This window comes from Motacilla alba, chromosome 9, assembly GCF_015832195.1.
Source record: "Motacilla alba alba isolate MOTALB_02 chromosome 9, Motacilla_alba_V1.0_pri, whole genome shotgun sequence".
NCBI classification, from domain to species: Eukaryota; Metazoa; Chordata; class Aves; order Passeriformes; family Motacillidae; genus Motacilla; species Motacilla alba.
This window is the reverse complement of record NC_052024.1, coordinates 21,234,204-21,256,862: the sequence shown is the minus strand read 5'-3', so window position 1 is coordinate 21,256,862 and position 22,659 is coordinate 21,234,204. Positions and strand designations below refer to the sequence as shown.

The window sequence follows — 22,659 nt, the reverse complement described above, 5'->3', positions numbered from 1 at the left end:
CTTGCTTGGTGACAGCAGAAATAGGAGCATTAGAAACACCCATGACACCACCAGAGATCCCCTGCACAGGGAGGCTTACCTGGTGACTGTGACTTTGCTCTTCAAAAGGCAAGTCACTCACTTTGTAAATACACAGAAAAACTGCCTCTCAATCAGGGACAAATACTGCCTCCCTGTCACTAATCAATTTATAATCATTTCTCCTCTGTAAAAATCTTCCCGGCTGAGTACTGATTCACTGTAAGGGCAACTTTAATGGCCAACTTATAATTCTTCCAAAGTGAAGGTGTATAAACAACACAATTGAAATACTGGTCCAGAAGAATCCTAATTAAAGAGGTACTGCCAGACACTGCCAAAATGTCAATGAATGTATAAAGCTGCTGGAGCCCTTACAAGTCTTCCATCAATATTGATTGCAACTGGAGGCACGGTACTGGACTAAAAAGGACCTGTCTTATTGAGTATGACAAATTTTATGTTCCTATAATTCTATTTAAGCAGAAGGTTGTTTTTTATCCAAGGGAAAGAAGAGATTAATTTGTTTTGGCCTCTGAGCTCGAGAACTTTCTTTGCTTGAGGGCAGTGCTGTTTTGCAGCTATTTTGCAGCTAAGAGCAGCTCCCAGCATGTCCTGCAAACCCTGCCTGAGGAAATGCAGCCCCTGGGCGGGTCAGCCCCTGCTGCAGAGCCTCGGGGTGGGCTCAGTCCTGCCCACTCCGCTTTGCCAGAGGGACTCAGCTCTGGGATTGCCTCTGATGTGCTGAAAGTGAGGAGTGATTGTGTTACCTTTGGTGGAATGTCTTCCTCCTGCCGTAACCAAGAACTTCGGTCAAACTTTTCAATGCGAGGGGGCAGAGGAGGGTTTTCTGAGGTGGGGTCCGAGTTCTGCCTTGGCATCTCAGTGCGGTGAGAGGTCACCGTCAGAGCCTCCTGAAACCCAGCCAGTCCCTTTGCAGGCTGTTCATGCAGTGACTGAGACCCAGACAAGGAGCTTCCTTGGGATTTCACAGTGACCAGATGTGGAATCTAAGCACCAAGTCAAAACAGAACTATCAGTCAAAATGGAGGGTAAAAAAAAAAAAAAGGAATTAAAAAATTTAAAAATTTGATTAAAAAAAATTGATTAGCACTTTGGATGCACTGAAAAGCCCCCTTGGTCTGAGATCAGCACTGCCTTGGTTTCAGGAACTTCTGACTTACATCACTTCAAGGCAAGATCTGTTAAAAATCACACTCCCGCACACGCCGTGCCCGCCCCAGGCTCTGCTGCTGCTGGCCCAAAGTCCAGCTCCTACACCTGCACCTTTGTGGTTGTGCTAATGAGGTTTGGCATGGATTTTCCATGTTAAAAATGAAAAAAACAAAAAGAAGGAAACGATAATAAATAATAATTGATTGAAAAATCATCAGGAATTCTGAGGCATAGATGGCTTAAAAAATATCTTGAGGCATGAGCTTCTACAGGTCTCGGTGGCTCCCATGGATTAGCCCTACAGGTTGCAAGTTTAAGGAATACTGACATCTGTTCTGGGAAATCTGAGAAAATTTCAAGGTTACAGTTTGTGAAATCAGAGCTTCTCCCCAGGACTCTGTGAAGCTGCACTCCTTTGATACAACAGGGTTGTGACTTTTATCAGAAATTTCTACATGCAGGTCTCTGTACACGTCCATGTCTCACGGGTACAGGAGTATGCACACACACTCTGACACGGGGCTCTGGGCTTCAAGCAACTCTTTCACAAGTATTTTATTGCCAAACAAAAGTCTTTGCAGCTGCTGATGGTATAGGACACCAAGAAGGTCACTGAAAATTACTTGGTCAGTCAGAGGGATGACACTGAAGTGGGGTTTTGCCCACTTTCCCAATGCATACAGAAATAGTATGTTTCAGGGCTTTCCTGCACATTTTTGTTTAAAGCTGGCTCTGTACTGGACGTGCCACACGTGGCTGGCACTTAGTTGGCACATATTCCATAGAAAGCCCGGCTGAACCTGGAGCAAAGGCTTTGTACTTCCCTCTGAAATCCCTGCTGGAGTCTGTGGATCTGTGGGAGCAATTCCAGGGACTGGACCAGAGCCAGCACTGACACTCCTACAGCTTTTGGTGGCAGAGTACTTGCAGACCTCATGGTTGGGAGAAACTTCTAAAATCAAGATGCCCCTCCTCTGTGACAGTCACGGTGATCTATGCCCTCTCCAGATGTGTTTGTGAACTGATGTCAACTCAATGGAAAACCAAAACAAAACCTTGAATCAAAGCGGCAAAGAAAGCAAAACCTCTTTCTGATGATCCTCAGCATCAAAGCATCCCGGGTCTTTTGTACCAGGCTCTGTGGTTTTAGCCCTTTACATAAACCAGATCCAAAGAGGATCAGAGCAACAGCTGCACTGGACCAGAGCAGCAGTTCCTCCTGGTCCTCCAGCTTGTTTCTAGCAGTAACCAGTACATGATGCTTCAAAGGAAGGTATAAACCAGCATGATGTTGCTAACACATGGAGGTGACAAGAGGAATACACTCATGCATGCAGATGCTGCTCTTACTCATGAACATGCTTAAGGCTGAGAAACCAGGGAGCCAGATGCTATTTCCCTTCCATCCACTCTTCCTTGTTTCCTTACCAGCACCCCCAGCATCCTGGCAGCGGGGGAGCACCGTTACCTGCGGGTCCACGGGCCGGAGCAGGGGTGGGGTCCGGGCTGGCTGCACGCCGCTGATGCTGAAGGACTCGGAGCGAGGAGGCAGGTTGGGGTCAGAAATCCTGTTGGCCACCTTGTGGGGCATGGCCGGCGAGCTCTGGCGATTGAGCCGGGAGCGCTCCTCCACCTGTGCGACACGGGGACACGCTCAACGCCCCGAAGAACCCATTCCAATGGAAATCCAAGGTGTGCATAAACATACAGAAAGCTCTTTTCTCTTTAGGTATATCATATCTATTGCTTAGTCAAAGTGGTAATCAGTCACAGGTTGGACTTGACGATCTTGGCGGTGTTTCCCAACCTAAGTGATTCTGTTATCATGGAATCCAAATTTTCCATCAAACTGTGCAATAAATGCATTTTAAAGGCATGAAAAGGACTGCTTGAATGTATGTGCTTAATTAATTACAGAAATGAAAAAGAAAAAAGAAAGAAAAGGCAGCACGCCTCAGAGAGATGTTCCTAGAAGATGACTCCTGAGAAGCTCTTGCTTCTTCTCAAATGGATCTTTAAGCAAGGGGACCATTTTTCTTCGCTGTTATAAACACCACAACGGGTAGTTTTGTTTGATCTGAATAAAAGAATAAACATGGCAGCCAGAAGACTGCTGGCTTTGATCTGAATTTACTGAGTCTGGCACCTTGTCATGTATGGGAGGGGAAAAACCTCTTTTACTGAGAGAGAACATCAACCCAAAGCCCACTGCTTTCAGCTACCCTTGATGGGAACACAGTGGTTTCAGCTCACCCAGCCCTGCCACCCTGCAGTTAGGCTGTGCATTGATATTCAGGCAGCATATGCTATGCAGAATTTTTGATACCTCGAGATCGGATGTGTATTTTATTAATGTGTCAATAAAGTGTTAAATGCCCCTAGCATGTCTTGATTCCAAAGTGGATGATGCCACAGTAAAGGCAATCTTTACAACAGGTTTGCTTGGAAAGAACCACAGCTCTTTTTTAAGTAAATGCTCATGAAACAAAACATTCATTATATGAATTAGAATGAATCCTTTTTAGAAACTGAGCATGAGACAGAGTAAAATCTAGGTAAGAAATTTGTGGACTGTTTCCTGAGGGGACACCTGGGCTACTGCTGTGTCCTGGAAGGTCACGACAACTTCCCCAGGCCCACCAGCGAGCAGGGGCCACGCAAAGCTCTGCTCAGCAGTGCCCAAGGAAGGGGACACAGGGATGAGAAGAGCAGCAGGGTGGGAAGGAGAACTCCGTCTGAAAAGGGAGCAGCAGCCCGAGTGCTGGGTCACAGGCTCCTCCAGCCCATCTCCTCCTCAGCCAAGCCTTGGCAGCAACAGGCGGAGACGGAGCCGCTCCCGGCACAACGCCAGGCCCTAATGTGCAGCTGATCGTGGAGGATGTTCAAGCTGGTGTGCAGGAGAAGGCAGGAGAGAGATCAAATGGGCATGTCTGGCTACTGGGAAGGAGAAAGGTGCTTGATTTCCCACTGCCAGTATCTCCTCACTTGCACCTTGTGGGGCCAGCACAGCAAAAGATGCTCTCGGGACTCTCCAGCTGTGCTTGGTGGGGCCCTACTGATTCCACTATTAGGCAGAAAGGGGGAAAAGGCAGCAACACCCTTCAGGAGTTGATCATTGCTAGAGTACAGACCATCTCTAATTGAACTCAAGTTTCCCCAAACAGGAAACATCCTTAGCAGTGTCTGTGCAGTCCCAGCAGAAGGCTGCTAATGTTTTAATACATCACTTCAAAGTGAGAGCAGGATAAAAGCCACAGGGACTGAAGGAGGAGCTGATTGTGGGTGTTGGCTGCTGCAGAGAACAGAACAGCTCATGATGCACAGCTGAGCCCTGAGATTTCTCAGGGAAGCTCTGAAGAGTGGGAAAGCACCACAGGGGCCAGTCACCATGTGGAAAATGTGGAAACTTGTCCCCTCCTTTCCGCACAATCATGCGTGGTACGTTCCTGCCCAAACCCATCCTTCAGCTGACCAAGCTTTCCCTGGCTGTCTCCAACACCTTGTTCAGCAAATACTGATCCGTAACAGAAAATTCAGTTACAAAGGGAGCTGCTAATTACAGGACCACAGCTCAGAGTGCTAATGCCACACCCTTGGCTGGATCACCAGAGGGTCCCAACATGATCTCCAAAAAGGCCCAAACAGTCCATAATTATAAGAGATGTGCCTGGAAAAATAGGGCAGGTCTGGGACAGCATCCAAGCTACATCCCAAGTTAGCTTCCAGTGGATAAGCCTGGGTAACAAGAAGATGAGTAGAAGGGGCAGCAGACAGGAATGTGCATCCATGCGTTTTGGCAGGACTATCTGCTCAGACTGTTTCGTTCAGCATCAAGAGAAATCCTTGTCTGTGCTCTGGGGAAGCTGTGAGAGATGCAGCACAGGCTGGTTCCTCACCCAGAGCTTTGTCATCACCAACAGGCCAATTCCTTAAGCAGGGGATGCAGGGACATGACCACAAGGTGAGTGGCCACAGCGTCACTCTGATGCTTTATCCCACTCCTGCAGGGTCTTGGGGTCACCCTGTGAAAATCACTGAGGTGGGAAAATGTGTGCATCAAGGAGAGGTGTGAAAAGCAAAGACGGGCACAGCGTGAGGAGAGCTCAGCTGTGGTGATCAAGCTCCTATGAGAGAAGATTAGAGACCAAAAAAGCATAAAAACAAGGGCAGTATGGGATATAATGCAAAATCCTCAGGAAATATCCAAATAAGCTTTGCACAGCCTCCAGAAACTGTAGGCTGAGCACCAGACTTGTCTTTTCATTGTTCCCACAGGAAAACAAAGTCTCAATATTTCTGTTAAATTAGCATGCATGGGTTGGGTATGGAAATTACTAAACTATAACAAAAACCATGGAGGGCTCATTAAGTATCAGCACAAATCTATCTGTGGAGCCAGCAAAGGTGGGCCTTCAATATGCGCAGCAAAGTACCTGAATTGTGTTAAAAGTAGGACTAAACAGAAGATAAAACAGGATGGAGGCAAGAGGAGTCATTCTGGGAGATTCCCAAGGGTGCTTTGCTGAGGCAGTACATCAAACTACTGCTCCCAACAGCAGAAAGATGCCACAGCTTGGAGCATTTAATTAGAAACCAGACAGAGTGACAGAGGTAAGGAATAAATGGTTTGGAGAGCTAATTGGTGGAAGCTGGAGAAGTTCCCCAACAACAGGAAACCTCATCTTCCCTATGATTTTCACAAAGGGTAAGAGGCCATGTTCTGCTGCTCTTATTAACATTGTGCAGCTCCCAATGTCCTGCTTTCAGCACCAGCATCAAAAAGATGGCAGCCCCATGAAACAGAAGAAATGGGCCTTTGTGTTTGAAAGGGAAAGCTAAATGCAGCACTTTCCTCCTTCACCCCAGATAAAAAAATAATATTCTTTTTTACTATATCTTAGTAAAATATCTTTGCTAAACTTTTGCAGACAGCGCCAGAAGTACTTAAGCAATGCTCTAGAGGGTTTACTTAAAACCAGGCAATAAAAGACAGAGTTTATTCCCCTTTTCCTGTCCACTACCTACTCTCAGCACCCCAGCAGATGGACAAGAGTGACCCAGTTCTGCACAAAGCTGCAGAGGCACCACTCAGGAGGAAGCCTCTCTCATCAGACACAGTTCAGCATATCTGGAACACCTCATCTGCAATCCCACTTATCAAACCTCTTCTTTCACTGAAAGGGCTGGAGAATGATGATGCAACTTTAGAAAAATTAATAGCAAGAGCAGGCACCAGTCTTATTGGAGTCACCACAAAGAGATTAAGGAGAAAGAGTTTGCACATGGTCCTGAATCTGCACTGCAGACAATGCATGTCTTAATCTTTTCAAGACTATTCAGACTAGCAATAATTAATATTCAAGTTCTCACAACTATTACAATCCCCTCTTTTTGCCTGAGAGAAAAAATCAGGAAAGAGCAACTCCAAGGGATACAGCCCTGAGCCTGGGCGAAAAGCTGTCCAAGCCCTGCCTATGCAGAATTAGGGCTCAGCAACAAACCTCACAACCATCACCCTCTGCACTCACCTCTGAGCCCTGCAGACTTGTGGACATGCCAGGAAGGAGAATGAGGAGATGATCTTCAAGGTCCATTCCAAATGAATTCTATGATTGTATGTTCACAAGCTCCAGACACGCTGAACCCCTCCAGGAGGGATCCATTCTCCTTCTCACGTGCCCTCATGGAAAAACCTCCCCATTTGTACCAGCACAGACACACTGCACCGAGCTGGGAGTGCTCCCAGCACAGCTGATGGCATCTCCTGGATCCCCACCCTGTGCAGCACAACCTACTGTGTGTATTTCAGGTCCAGGTTTGTGGATGCACACGAGCACCATCATCCTCCCTGTGCTCCCTTACCTCCTTGGCCCACGCTGGCTTCTCGCTGGCATTTATCCCTTCTTTGTAATGGTACAGGGGTTTCTTCTCTGCTGGCCTCTGGTCCTGCCTCTGCTGCTGCTGCTGCTGCTGCAGGGACACCAGGTAGTCCCTCTCCTGCTGGAGCTGCCTCTGCAGCCTCTCCGCCTGCCGCTGCTCCTCCAGCTGCTTGCGCTTGTACTCCTGCCCAGGAGAAAACACAGTGACAAGGTGCACAGCCAGCCTGCAACCTGCAGATTTATCTGTTTGGGTCAACAATGGGGCCTGAGCATCTGAAAGGTTGTTTTCTGGCAGAGCTCACTGATTTGGAAGACTCTGGGGACTGAGCTGTAAAGCATCCCCAAGGAGAGACAGCAGAGCCAGCAAATTCAGAGTTGTGACTCTGCCAGTGATGCTTTGCAGCCACTGACCTGCCCCGTTTGGTAGGAATGGGGGACGTGAGTGCTGCCTTGTCAGGGAAACCCTGCAAAACCCACTGAGGGCTGATGTTTGCTTCGGAGTTACCACTGACTTTGCCCAGGTTTTTCTGGATAGAGAAATGAAGGATCAATTCAATGATGTGCCAAACATCACCTGGGGAAGATGGGGCTAAGAGTAACCTGGTCTAGTGGAAGATGTCCCTGCCCATGGGAGGGGGTTGGAAAGAGATGGTCTTTAAGGTCCCTTCCAACCCAAACCATTTCATGATTTTATGGTCAGACAAAACCCAACTGAAGCCAACTCCTCTGTAGGACCAATTGATCCTGAGAAGGGCCAGACTGCAAAGCCAACTGGGTGATCTTTCTGCATCCCTACAACTCTATGAGTTTAATGGAGTTTATCATTTTGAGAAGTCCTTTTAAAAGGTAATGGCTTGCATGAGGGCTTTTGTTTTTCCTAAATAAAATAGCAGGACAAAAAAAACCCTCAAACAACACAACCCTGTAGATTAAAAAAGAGGACATCAAGAAAGCAAACAGCACACAAGGGAATAGACAGTGCTCCTGCAAGGAAATTGAAACAAAAGCCTTCACTCAGAACATGAAGAACAGCATGGCAGGTGGGTTTGATGGATGCAGGCACGCAACAGCTCGAACACACCCCAACATGCTGCAAACAGCCTCCAAAACTTCACAGCAGCAACCAGGGCTGCTCCTCTCAGGAGGACACACACACGCCAATGCTGCGGAGGGGATGCAATGAGAGCCGTGCACCATGAGGGGAGCCAGCCCCGAGCAGAACGGGGGATCCAGGCATGCTGCAGCCATGGAGCAGGACAGGAGGCTCCAGATAGGGTGGTGACAGCGGTGTCCCCCATGTCTGGGCATGTCAGGAGGCACTGGGGGGGACACGGGTGCACGCGGCGCATGCGGACACAACACAGGCAGAAAGCGGCAAGCGTGGCCGTGGCCTCCCAATTACCAGAAGTAGCGCCTGCTCCTGCAACAACTGCTGCTGCAGGATCTCTAACTGTCTCTGCTCCTCCTCTAACTGTCGCCTGATGTACTCCTGGAGGCATGGGCAGCAAGGATCAAAGGAAAAAGAGAGAGAAGGTAAAAGAGCCAGTATTTCCGGAGAGGAAGGAGAATGAGGTGGGCACCCACATCCGCCCCGCCCAAGCGATCTGATCAATCAGCTCTGGCACCCTCCATCCCTGCCCAAAGAGCCCAGAGTGTCCACCACCCTACAAGAATGGAAACCACTGGGGAATGGCAAACATTACCCAAGAATAACAAAGAACCTGACCCCAACAACAAGCGGGCGTGGAAAACCTGCACCAAGCGCCTTCACATCTGCGGGCCAGTAAGTGGATCCACACAGAAATAAACAACAGCAGTGAAAGCGACACACGCAGTGTTAACAATTAAGCAATTTGCTCTCAAGTGGTAAAAAATGAGTGTTTACAAGAAGATCTCTGATTAGAGGCAGAGCTGAAGGCGATGGCCCCGCTCCCAGCCCGTTACCTGCTCGTGCTCGGCGCGCCGCCGCTCCTCCTCCCGCCGCATCTGCTCCTCGTAGTGCCGGCGCTGCTCCCGCTCCTGCTGCTTCCGCAGCTCCTTCTCCCGCCTCTGTTGCTGTGGGGGGCAGGAGGGACCGGTCAGCATCCCCATCCCTCTCCCCAGCAGACTGAAGTTCTTTTCCTCATCGTTTTTGGGGTATTGCCTTGCCCACAGACCCAGAGTGCTCCCACCCATGCAAGGAGATGCCTTGCCAGCAGGCTGGTCCATTGGGTGGTAGAAGGACTCCTTGATGCCACTCCATCCTCACACACTCTGGTGCTTGGCTCTGGATGTGGACAACTCACAGCATCCTCCTAGGCAGAACCAGATAATTTCTTCTCCCATCTGCAGATGAAGCCATGAGGGCAGTGCATGATCCCCATGTCCCAGCATGGCCAACCAGAGGGTTAATGAGCCCTCAGACACCTGGGAGCTACACGAGCCCAACGCCTACAGGTAACACATCTCAGCCCCAAACCCACCCATGAGGATGAGGGATAGAGCCAGGGGACTTACTGCCTACTCAGAGGGAAATTCATCCTTCTTGATGTTTGCCGAGAGCAGAAACCAACAAGGAAGACCCAAATTCCAAGGGTTTTTCCTTGCTGAAGCACCAAATGAGCAGGATGGGACTTCCCTTGCTATTCTCAGGTCATGCCTGCCCCACTCTCTCCTGGGTGCATCCCTGCCTGTTTCACCTTTGCTGACAGGGAGTGTTGGGGTGATGACAACCTACAGCCTGCTCTGAGTCACCCTGGGCACACCTGCAGCCCCCATACTCCTGCTTTTAACCCAGCCTAACTCCTCCAGCACAGCCTAAACCATCCTGGGAGCAGGGGCTGGCAGCAAAGTGCTGCAGTGCTGCACAGGCTGCTCGCCAGGGCAGCCCCTCACTGCAGCAGCACATCCAGCATCGGCAGAGGGCACTCAAATGCCGGGATTGGCTACTGGAGCTGCCTGACACCATCATCTCCATCATCTCCTGGGTGCAGCCACATGCCAACGGGAAGGCACCCGCTGAAGCAGAAACCTGGCCCTTCTTTCTCCTTTTTTTTTTCCTTGCCTTTTCTTCTCTCCCGTTGCTGACACACGGTGGCTGAGCAGACCGCAGTGGGAACGCTGTCACTGGAGAAGCTGGCACTGCCATGCATTCACTAAATCGTGGGGAGGGTTGGAGCCAGCAGCTGAGGAGCTGGCTGAGCATTCCAGAGACCAAGATGCCTCCGTGTGAAACTGCTGCTCTGCAGGAACCTGCACTGCATAGACTGATTTAAAACCTGTATCTATCTGCAGATACCTTCACAGATACTGTATTTTCATCCATAGTCTATATATTTGTGTCTCTGTGGAGATACACATCTAAGAATATATTTACAGATAGATATCCATGAAGATAAATCTACCTACAGATGTTGTAACAAACACTTAAAGACCCCAACATTTCCATCAGGAGCCTGTCCTGCTGCTGCCTCCTCACCCACAGGTTAACATCCACATGGACTCCAATGATTTCCTTGAGCTGCAGCACAGCTTTAGTGCCACCTATAGCAATATTTATCAGAGCTGCTCCACTTGCCTCAGGCACGGAAAAACTGCCTCCAACCTGAAATAACCTGCCAGCTCCAGACACCGGCGTGTCCCACACCAGGCACAGTCACTGGCACTGCCCACATAGGCAGGGGATGCATGTGCTGCTCTGTGTGCATGCTTGTCCTCGCTGCAACAGGGGAATGTGGGCCTGGGTGCAGCTTTTGGGACTCTGCACTAGAAATTGCAGAGGGCTCACCACCAGGACACAGGCACTCTGCAGCATCCTGGTGATTTACTGGATTTCTTGGCTTGCCAGTGCTCCCTGACCTCCTTAGGTGATTATCACTGCTCCCATGACCTCTGAAGCACAGATCTTCAGACTAAGTGTTGAATAAATGCTACCCTGAGCTTCCAGTCCCAGTTGTGCCACACTGGTTTTGGGGTGGGTTTTAATGGCTGGTTTTTTTTTAGTTAAACTATCACGCTGCTGAATAAAGCACATAATGCTTGTGTAGGCTAGGCTTGGCTGGCAGGAGGCAAGGCCCTGAATACTACAGCTATTTCTTAAATAAAAATCATCCAAATGGTCTTCATTTCCAATCTAGTAGGTGAACAAATCCAAATCCTTCCAAAGGAGGCAAAAGCGATTTTCTCAAGGAGGGAGTAGCACACCATCCCTCCTGAGTACCATGTGCCTCAGTGAGCTTGCTCCACTTCTGGTCCCTTTCCTTCCAGGCAGCATCTCACCACCAGCCTTCTAAAAGCCTATTTAACTGCAGGAATGAGAACTGAGGCCCACAGGGACCACTTTCCTTCAAAGCCAGGCCTGATGCTCTTTTGGACACTTCAAGGCCCCCTGCACCCTGCTGCAGGCAGGCTCTTGGGGCTGAGGCTCTGAGCAGCATCCAACACACACATTTGTGGAGGCCAGCAGTGCAGCACTCCCCTGCAGCTCCACAGCACATTTGTCAGGTCACATTATAAGCAGGTCATTTGTCACGGTAGCAGTAGCAGCACCTTCAGCTGAGCACTGCAGCCCAGCAGAGCAGGGCTGAATCAGCTGCCTTCCCTGTATGGCCCTGCTGCAGCAGCTGGCAAACATCTGGAGAGGACCTGGCACTGCAGCAGGCAAAGCCTCCAGCAATGCCCCAGTACTGGGATGATGAAGACCATTTTTGCTGGAGGGATTTGGATCAGGGAGATGCAGCTGAAAACAAGTGCAGGTAGAAACAGAAAAGAAAAAGAAAAAAAAAAGATTGGAAGATCTCTCTTTCCTTGCCTCCTTTTCTCCCTGTTTTCTGACCTCCCACTGCAAGAGCACACTTCCCACATTTCTCCAAGCCTGAAACTACTGTGTGTATTTACACTATCCAGATCCATTATTCATGCAAGGCAAGAGCACCAATTAATTAGGGCTGCATTTATATAACTCTGCAGGTAAAGCTATATGTAGCCGCTTGTAAGCCAGAATGGGATCTTATTTGCACTGCACCAGATATGACAGGTTTTAAATATTGATGAGAGAAGACACACCAAGGCAAAACCTCTGGTGGGGAGGTCCTTGGAGGCCTGGCATGAAACAAGGACTTCAAAGAGCAAGCTCACTTTGCTAGATCAGACACATCCTGGGCTACGAGCAATGAGAGAGCTGCAGCTGCCCCTTGAACCCCGTGAGCTCAGAGAGACACTGACACTTGCAAGAAGCTCCTGGAAACCCTGGCTTGCTGCTCCCAAACACCAGCATGAGCCAGGAAAGAAGTGGAAGGGGAATTCCAAGTGACAAATGAAAACAAATATTCTAGGTGGTTGCGTTGTTGTGACAGGCTCATTTATCTGAGCCACCAGGGAAAGAGTGACTGTGGCTGGAACATCATCTTTTCTGACACACCAAGCACTGGAGCATGGAGAGGTGTTTCCCACTGGTAGAGAATCTGGGTCAGAACTTCCCCCCACGGCAAAGAGGGATCTGATTTGCCCTGAACCACTGCAGAGCTTTTACTCAGGATCACCATGAAGGGATGCCCCATTCAGGAGGAATCTCATGCTTCAGAAACTGTGAGCCCTACATGCTTCCTGACCAAAGGAAAAGGAGAGAGACATGCAGTTTAGCTCATACCTGTACTACAGGAGCTGCTGTAACACAGCTCTTCCTGGAAATGGGTGCAGGAATGCTGCTGGAACCACTGCAGTGTCCCCATGGACCCCACACCTATGAGGGGCTGCCATCTTAATGACAAGGTTCCTACAAGCTATAGGACAACTACACATGCAGAAGAAAATAACAAACCACCATTTAAGATAACCTAAATTTACCTAGAACTAAGTGCTGATTTTTTTAAATTGCTTTTTAAGAGTGTCTAGTCAGTGGTGTTCTGCTGGTTAACATTTACAGGAGTTTCAGCAATTTTTTTATCCCTTGAACATCCAGCTCTGTGGGTGCACTAACTGGAACCTCAAATGAAAACAGCAAGATGCTTAGATCTGCCTTGTACGTTCCCTGTAATGATCTGACCTTCATTTTATACCTAGAAAGGAGAAAAATCCACAATGTGGCAGAAAAATGAGGTTATGTAAAGCCCTCTCTGACTCCATCTGCCCACTGCTGCCAAGAGGTCTGCAGAGACATTTGTCTTGCAGGATCCCTAAAGCTCCTGACCCCAGGATGTGTTATTTCTACAGCTCAGCTGGAGTTTCGGTGGTTAAACCAGTGCATCAAGGCTCATTCTGTGCCAGCAACAAATGGAAGGCTGATTAGGGAACTATATATATCTGATATATGTATATATAGGGAAAAATTAAAATATATTCAAGCCTGTTCACCCTTCTGCATGACACAAACATTTTCTGCAGTGCTGTTGGATCTATTGATATTTAATTTCCTAATTTGAGGGTTAGTTCTGGTGCACATTTTGAATTCATGAGACCAACTTTCTGTATGAGGGAAAACAAAGCTGCAACTCTGCTCCCATCAAAGTCCCGGTTTTCAAAGCTGGCTTGGGCATTTTTACTTCCACTGCAATTAAAGACAGCTGCAAATCTAAATCTCTTTGGCTGCCTGGAAGAAGATTCAGCCTCAGAGAAGGAAATTGGTCAGCTCCTGAAAAAGGAGACCCAAGTGTCCAACAGATGCAAGGAGACACGCAAAGGATGGCAGCAAGGTCTCGAGGGCACCAAGAAGGCCATAAAGAGACCACCAGAAGACTTCCTCACTTGACTTTTTTCTACATGCATTTGGTATTATTGTTAGAGCAACATCAGGAGATGGTGGATTTCCCCAAAAAAGCCCTAACGTGGGAGGTGCTTTGTGAGAGGTTCAGAAATCCCCATTTAGGAAGATCAAGGTGACAGAAAAAATGTGGTTCTTTCATTTTGAGCTCTGTTAAATGAGACATGTGAAAGGGTAGGAGCTCTGGCCTCTGCCAGTATTTAAAGACAGCATTGGAAAACCACTAAACAAACCTCCTGAAGGTCTGCACTGATGGGGGAATGGGCCAGTTATCCCACTAAGGCCTTTCTTCAGCTCTTTTGCTGCTCATCTCCAGTACAAATTAACTCCAGGCATTTCTGAGCTTGGCATCCTTCTACATCAATCCTTTTGGAGCTGCACTTGGTCCCAAATGCCAACTCACTCCCTCAGCCTGGTCACCTCCACAGCATCTTATGATGAGTAGGAGCTCTTTCTGTAAACACAGTAATATGTCTGGCAGCTTGAACAGGCTGACTTAGGAGACCCAAAAGCCACCAGCTCCAAGGGTTTATTTGTCCCGGCTGATCTACTGTGTTTTAAAGGTCAAATTTATTTTGAAAACACAGTAATCTGAGTCTTCCACTAGTCTCTTCCCCCAGAGATCTGCTGGTACCACTGCTGCCTGCTGGAGGCACACCCCATCTTAGTCAGACCATAAAGTAGCATGGAAGAAATCCTGCTCCCATTAACCAAAATAAATCCCCGGCCAAGAGTCATTAAGGAAAGCTAGTGCAAAGCTGGTGTAGGAAAAAGCAGAGAGGCCCAACAGCAGCAGCCTGGCTGGAGCAGCACTCCACAGCCATGCAGTGTGCTGGGAGCCTTGGGGCAGCCACACCAAACTCAGCAGAGCTGTGACAGCTGCTGGTGGCTGCCCATCAGAGGCTTCCTGCCCCAAAACACCCAGGAAGGGCAAAGACCAAACTATATCCCTGCAGCAGCAACGAAACTTTATTTGCTCATCTCTGCACTTCCAGATTTTCTGGTTTTGCAGATTCAGGGCACCTTGCAGCTGGCAAAGCCACAGCCAGCCATGCTGGGGAGCATCTGTCCTCACCACTGCCACAACCCACCACGTTTGCAACAGAAGGTCTGTAACTCTTTCAAGGACTCCAGCTTTAATCCTCACCATAGCAACTCAGCTGCTCCTTGCTCGCCACGCAAACGGTGTCTGATAGAGAGCAGAGCTCATTTTACTCTGGCTGGATGCAGGTGAAGCTAAACCTGGCCAGATGGACCTGAGGAAATGGGCACTTGAGAAGATGCTGGGGCTACCACAGCTGCCAGCTGGCCCCAGCATCTGCCCTGATCCTGGCTGAGCCCATGGGACAGATCACATCAAGGGCAGCAGAGGATGCTCTTCAACCATGGGCCCCCTGCCTTTTCCCACTCCTCTGGCATGGCAGGAGCTTGCAAACGCCTCTCGGCCAGCTTTGCTCCAGCACATCCCCCTTTCAACTGAGGTCCAAAAGCTGTGAGGCAGCGGGAGAAGAGCCCGATGGGCTGTTCTGAGCCACTAGAAAAGGCACTGGGTTTAAATCCTGGCTATCCTGGCATTAACTTTTAATGACCTGGGGACACAACAGAAGGGAACTGGCAGAGCCCAGGGGACTGAGCACAGCCCAGCCCAGCAAGGCAGCAACTCTGTAGCTCAGGGCAGAGCTCTCCTGCTTAGCAAAGGGATTAATCCTCCATTCAAAACCTGCCTGGGAAGCAGCAAAGAGAACAATTTTCTTCTATGTGAAGAGAACATATTAATACAGCAGCAAGCATTGTATTCATTACAGGATTGCAGTTAATCTGGTGTCTGCTTTTATTCTGCTGTTGTTCTGCTCCTGTACTGCTTGCAGCAAGAAGGCTGAGACAAAGGCAGAACCAGGCTTGCTTACAACAGTCCTCACAAACATCCTCTGGGGCAGGGAATTTTGGGGGGCATCCCTGTGCAAACCTTGTCCTCTCCCAAAGCAGCCTGCCAGCCTTGGGATGGGTGCAGGGCTCTAGCAAAGCCTGACCTACAAAGTATTGAACACTCCGTGCTCTGACAACATGACAGACCTACATATTTACCAGACTGAAAAAATGCTTTGCCTGGGATTTGCCTGTGTTGATTTTTGCCCTGGAGGGGCTCAGAGGACCACCTCGAAGAGGGGCCATATCATCACCATCAGCTGCCTGAAATTCCTTCTGTCTGTGCCCCTGGCCTGAGGCATTACCCGGTACAGGGAGGGACTGGGGACCAGAGTAATAGACCTCTTGCTCGTGCAAATTAAGGGGGTGGATGCTCTAACAGTCCATTTACTGAAAATCCTTTTATCAGACACATTTGTGACCTATTCAGAAAGCTAATTTAATGGCCCTCAACATATGAACCCTTCAATGAGTCACTTGGGCTGAGTTCAGAGCAAGGCAATGGGGGTCTTTTTGAAAAACCCCATTAAAAACCCCAAGAGATGGGGAAAAGCCCCTTTATTTTTTGGTGAACTTCTTCAATACAAGAATCAGGAGCTAAAGCAAAAGCGAGCACTTCCTCCAGAGCATGTGGCCAGGCTGAGCAGCTCAGGGACATCCAAAGTCACAAGGTCAAATCCTGCAGCTGGATTTTAAACGGGGTGGATAATTTTAAGACTGATTGCATTTGTGGCTGGTATGTTAAGACAAGGGTAATGAAATCTTATCCTTAGGGGCACATATGGATCATTGCACAAGTCAGGCAGGCATCTGCCCCTCCCCTGCAAGAGAAATTGTAATTGGCAGGGACTGTAAGACTGAAATTGAAATTATGGATTAAATGGGACACAAATGGCACACGGATCCAGGGATAGGGAAAACTGAGCTTTTCAGCTTTTTTTCAACTGTAACAGTCCACAGGAGCAAATAATGATAATGAACTTGACAGATGCTGGATTGCACACCTCGACTGAACACAGCTGTCACCCCAGCCATGGGCTAACTCTGCTCAATAGTTCCAGGGACCCCTTCAGGTTTGGAATTCCAAGGGTTTATTTACAGCAAACGAGTTCTATTACCTTCACAAAAGTTGACAACACTTGCTATGGTGGGGAGAGTGACTGGAGGTGGCTACGCCAAAAGGATGAGCAGAAGGGCTTGACCAGTGTAACGAAACATGTGGGATTACTGACTGGAGAGGTCAGCACGTGACCTTAAACCAGGCTGAGAACAGTCCCTTGGGACCTGTCACCAGAAATCCTGCTGCTCTACCCAAAATCAGCTCAGCCCTGGCCAGTTACCTCCTCCAGCCTCCTCCTCTGCTCCTTCTGCTCCTCGATGCGCTTCTGCCGCTCGGCCAACAACTGCCGCTTGTGCTCCTCGTTCTCGCGCTGCTGCTGCTCCAGCTGCTGCCGCCGCAGCGCCTCCGAGCGCTCCTTGTTGGCCAGCTGCAGCCGCAGGAAATCCCGCCGCAGCGTCGACTCCCCGGGCAGGTTCAGGATGGAGCTGCACAAAGGAGAAGCATCAGAAAGATTCCTCCCTGCAGGCTTGAGCCTCTTGTCCCTGTGGGGTTTTCCAGCGTGACCCTCTCCCCTCCATCCCAACGGCATCCGAGCACCCGACTGTTGTTCTAGGATATGAAATGAAACGATGAGGACACTGGACTTTCTAAGGTGAAAAAGAGGGAAGTTTAATTTTTGACTTTAACATTTACAGATTTCTAAAAGTGACAGTGGATTGGAGGATGACAGTGCCACCTCTCCGATGACAGTGGACAAACTAACAGTTTATCAAATTCCTCTTCTTCTATAAAAGATTGTAAAACTGTAAGTTATTTACATAAAGTGCGTGAGAAAGTTTGTTACAAGAATGTAAACATCGGAAGGTTTAGAAGAACTTAAAAAAAAACAAGGCAACACCCGACAGAGCTTGGGCAGCAGAGAGTGGAGGGATGGGGGCCCGCAGGTGCCAGGGCAGGGTGACACAGCTTTGCTCATGGCTCATTGGTCATTTACTCACTGTAAATGGAAAGGTTTCCTTTACATTAAGTTTCTAACCAAAGCCTCTGGTGCTGCAGTGGCTGGCACACACTATATTTAGCTGTGCACAAAGCACATTTAGCATGAATCATTGCCAGCTATTAAAATACTACATTATCTCAGAGAAATAATGGAATAACCTGATACTAATTACAACAGCTCTGAAAAATGTCAGCAAAGAAAGTTCCAGCCCCACGGTGCTTGCAGCAGCACCTGGGAGGTTTCATGGTGAAAAATTACATGGAAACAGGGAGTTAGTTACACTTGGATGTAAGGAACCGCATTTTAAAGAGTTTTTTAATTTCACCTCACATTTTTCCACAAATCAGTATCCACATTCCCATGACAGCACCATGTCGTGCTGCAGATCCCACAGGCAATGGGGTTTTTCTTCTCCAGCTTTTGGTTAAGGTGATCCAGAGCATCAGTTCATACCCACGCACCACCCGGCAGCGAGAATTTCCTCTGCTCTGCCAGGGAACAGGACTCTGTGCTCAGAACGTCCTTTTTCCATTTCCAGTTCATATGAGCCCATAATCCAAACTGATTTTATACACAGCTAAAGGGATGTAAGGGCACAAATGAAATGCTGATTCTTACCTCGGCTCTCCAGAGTCGTTTTCCTCCTCCTCCTCCTCACTTCCACTGTACTCGTACTCTGTCTCATCTAGGAACAGAATTGCTCATCAGTGCCCTTTGCTGGACTCATTTGTTTCTCCAGTGGCTGAAAACCCCAGAGCTCTGAAGGCTCAACAGCCAATTCTCTTTACCTTGCATGACCAAGAATAAGCAGCATTACTGCTCTGCATTTTGTGGTTTTATGGGGGCCACAAGGCCAGGGAAGCACCAGCACAGTGGGCAACAGCCCTGACAACCACAGCCCCTTGTAAAGATGGGGGTGTCCACAAAATAAGAATTTATCCCCATGTGACAGTGAGCGACTCCCTTCTTCAGGATGGTTCTGCAACAGGAGGGGCACCACCAGCCATTGGAGCAACAGCCACAGGAAGGAGGGATTTAATCAAGGCTCTGAAGGCACCAGCTCCTCTTTCCCTAAACATATGCTCTTCCTATGCAAATCCATGTGATTTCCAGGCAATGAAGATATCTACATAAAAGCTCACTGCAATGTTGTGTTACATACTGCAATTTCTGTTGGGATATCATCTTTATCGGATGAAGGGAATTAAAGTCAAAGAAAGGCTTGCATTTATCCAATTACTCTCCATCTCTAGGGTCCAACCTTCATTTGCCAGACTAAACACATTTAATACTTCACTGGGATCCCATTTTATTGTTTTGATTGTAGTGAAATCTATTACAAGGGGCTGGAAGGTACGCATGAAAAATTAATTCCACCACCAATAAGAAGAGAAATAGCAACATATTAATTTGCTGGATTCTACAAATGAGCTTTCAAATTAAAATTCAGTTCACAAGCAGCTGAATACTTTAACAAGTTTCTTCTGCTATCTGATCTTTCTTGCAGAGGACTTTGATAGGGCCTGCAGAGTTCACTGAAAACATTCAGTTTAATAGGTTATTCCTAGTCAGTGGAATTGCTTTGGGGCAAGGGTCTTATCTGGATGCTCGTTTGCACAGCTCTGCTCATCGCTGGTGCTGCAGGGATGTCACGTAGATCAACACACTTGGCATGAAATACGTGAGCTGGGGAAAATTCAGCTTAGCAGCTTCACCCTCCCACACGCCAGCACGGATCTATGCAAACGTAAATTTTATACACACGCTTTAATGAATCAAAGCTTAGCTGTTCCATGTGGAAATTACCACCTGCCCTAAAAAAATGGCATAATTTTTCATTAGGAAAAAAAATAAATTAAAAACACTGATTAACTCTAATGACAGTCACCTGTCTGCTTTGCATGAACACCCATTGTTTAGTTACAGGTATTTATTTTCATTTCAATGGCTGAGAGGAATCCAACCAAACAAAACAATCTGTCCCCAAAACCACATGAAGGCTCACACCTACTGAATTTAACGAGATTGCAAACAATCTCAGCCATCTGAGTGAGGGGAACTGCTACTGAGACCATGGACAACTCAGTCCTGTCTGTCTTCCCTCTTTTACCCATAAGCTTCACCTGCCTGGACGTGCCCCGGTCTGCACAAGGGATCCCCAAGCACGTGGCAGAGGTCACAGGCTGCCCAGACAGAGCTATCTGAGCACATGGCAGAGATCAAGGATTGCTCAGAGCACTGTTTCTTCTCCACTAACCCTCCTCTCTTCTGCACTGACCTTTCTCTCCTCGCTTCTTTTTAGTCCTGTCGATGTGGTCCTTGAGCTGGATGCGGACCTGCCTCTCGTTGGGCTGGTCTCGGATGAAGGGGTGCTTCATCAGCTGCTCCGTGGTTGGTCTCTGGCTGTGGTTCTTCACTAGGCAGCTCTCAATGAAGGACTGAAACTTTTTAGACCTGGTCAAGAACAGGAAAGGAAGGCACAGAAATAACAGGTAAATATATTGATTTTCATGTTAGAAAGTGAAAAAGACTTGTTGGTGTTTGAGAAGATTTTTCTCAGTTCTTGCTCGTTATCCCAGAAAGCTGGGAACCATCAGTGTGACCAGAGAATCACCAAAGCAAGATATCACCAATGGCACCCAAGAAAAAGCAAGGGAGTGTTCCTGCTCCCTTCCCTCTGAACCTGTGAAAGTGCAGGTAGAAACGAGATACAACACACACAGATAAAAGCACAATGCCTGAGTGGATTGTTTTCATATTTTATAACCCCCCAGGCAGTGTTTCAAGAGATGAATCTTTGTGAAGCTGAGTGCAACAAGCTAGGTTAATTTTTTTTTTTTTTTTTTTAGATTTAAGTCTCAACATTGCAGGGCTTGGTAGAACTCGGGCAACTTTTGGATGATCCTGTTGCCTGCAGCCTTTCCCTGCTCTCTCAGCAGCATCACAACCCACCAGGGCTGGGGGGACCAGCAAGCCCCAGACCCCCTGATCCAAGAGACCAGGAGATGCTCTTTTGATGGAGATGGGAACAGAGCCCTGCCCTCCTCCCTGCCCACAAAGTTACATTCAATCTCAGCAAAAACAATTTCAGCCAAATCTTGAATAAACAAATTTGTCTTAGTCTCAAGTGCTGCATATCCAAAGTTTTCCTGGAACTAATTTCACCACATTATAAACTCAAGAGAACAGGGATTTACAAGAAAGGAAAATGTTGACAGGCTACTGTAGAATATGTTGCTTTAGCAAATAAGAAAATGAATATAAATGAATGTCAGAAGCCAACAGATACTACAGAATTGCATTAGAAGTAAAACAATAAGCTTTCAGGGATTTTACTTTTAAGCTGTCAGACTAAAAGTGATTTATCTTTCAAGTGCTAATCCATACAAATTGAGATGCAAAAATAAAATATGCAACTGGATCAAATTAAATCTTCCCTCCAGCTCTTCTAATGAACAAATCTGCCTTCCCCACCTTGCCTTGAGAAATGCAGTGTTTCAGTGAACCCAGAAGGCACAATCAATGTGATGCTCAAAAAAAATATACACTTTTAAAATAGAGTTCTTCCTTGCTGATGTGAAGCTGGAGAGACTGCAGCCCTGGATGTGTGGCCCAGAGCACGTGCAAACAGACTACAGGTGAAGTAGCTGGAAAGTTATCCTCTTGGAAGTGATGGGATGGGGGTCCCAGTGCCCTGTGATGCCCTAAGACATCTTTGCTGCCTGAGCAGCTATGGACAGGGATTTCCCATCCATTTTCCAGCTCAGGCTGCTGCATTTCCCAAAATCTTCCTCTCTCAAACAAGCCAGCCTGTCCAGTGGCACAGTTCAGCCCTCACTGGAGCTGAGCACCAGGGCTTTCCCCCTGGCTCTGATCCAGGAGGACTCCACCACATGTTTCATCCCCTTCCCAAACCAAGGCAGCCCACCTTTCTGAAACACACATTCCTCCAGTTCCTGGGGTTGGTAAAGCTTAAATCAATGTTTGCAAAGCTTTTGCAGCTGCTTGGATGAAAAGTGGTACCACAGTGCAAATATCACCTCATTAACAAAGAGGTTTCATGTCTTTCACAATGCAGGGCTAGAGAAGGTTTATGGGAACAAAATCACTAAAGTCTGAGTTCATTTTGCCTGCAAACAGGGGAAGAAGAAAATAAAGCTTCATTGCTGGCTGGCTTTAATTGGGAAAGAAAATGATACACCAAAGACTTTAATTTCATAGGAACACAGCACTGCTTCAAAAGCTAGCTTGAGGATTTAGCAAGCAACAAAATTATTTTCCCCTCTGCAATTTTTAATTGAGGGCAGGCTCCCATGGCAGCATTCTCTCTTGGCTTTCCTGACTTACCCTCAAAGGGGCTGGAGTCCCTTCATTACTCTTCCATGCAAGGAAAAAGATGGTCTGCCCATGAAGTGTACTTTTATTTATGTGCTGCTGGGCACAAAAGCAAGGACGAACTCAAGCTGAACCTTTCTCCATTTTGCTTTGCTCTTGTGCCTTGTGAAAACCATCCCACTGACTGCCAGGAAGTCACCTCAAAAGCCTGGTCAAACATCTCCTCTCTTCCTGGGATGGGTTTGCAGAATTCCAGGACTCATCCTGGCAAGGCCCAAAAACCTCCAGCTGAGAAATGAGCCAAGGACAGCAAATCTGCCCAGTGCCACACTGAAAATGCTACAAAAATTTGCTTCAAGGAGCTGGTGGAGCTTTATCTGGATCCTTTGGAGCCTTCCACTGCAATGACAGCTTGGAAGATGAACAGAGGTCTGAGCTACCTGAGGTACACGTGTCCCAACACTGATGGACACCAGGGATGCCTGCTTGATCATGGAAGGGGAGCAGAGGCCAGGTGAGCACCAAGCTG

General features: G+C 47.9%; 1 protein-coding gene across 10 annotated transcripts in view; it reads right to left on the bottom strand.

Annotated features, from left to right (window-relative positions):
* Positions 1-22,659, bottom strand: part of TNIK (TRAF2 and NCK interacting kinase) — a 153,110-nt gene that overhangs the window by 29,190 nt on the left and 101,261 nt on the right. For 6 of the 10 annotated variants that reach the window (XM_038146288.1, XM_038146281.1, XM_038146280.1 and 3 more), the window contains 8 exons: positions 20,074-20,249; positions 18,414-18,480; positions 17,076-17,280; positions 9,018-9,128; positions 8,476-8,562; positions 7,057-7,257; positions 2,663-2,827; positions 789-1,028 (listed from right to left, as the gene is read on the bottom strand). In XM_038146288.1, the coding sequence (XP_038002216.1) occupies positions 789-1,028; positions 2,663-2,827; positions 7,057-7,257; positions 8,476-8,562; positions 9,018-9,128; positions 17,076-17,280; positions 18,414-18,480; positions 20,074-20,249 (1,252 nt within the window). The remainder of the gene's footprint in view (positions 1-788; positions 1,029-2,662; positions 2,828-7,056; positions 7,258-8,475; positions 8,563-9,017; positions 9,129-17,075; positions 17,281-18,413; positions 18,481-20,073; positions 20,250-22,659) is intronic. The other 4 variants (XM_038146284.1, XM_038146285.1, XM_038146286.1 and 1 more) reach the window with 2 other exon arrangements.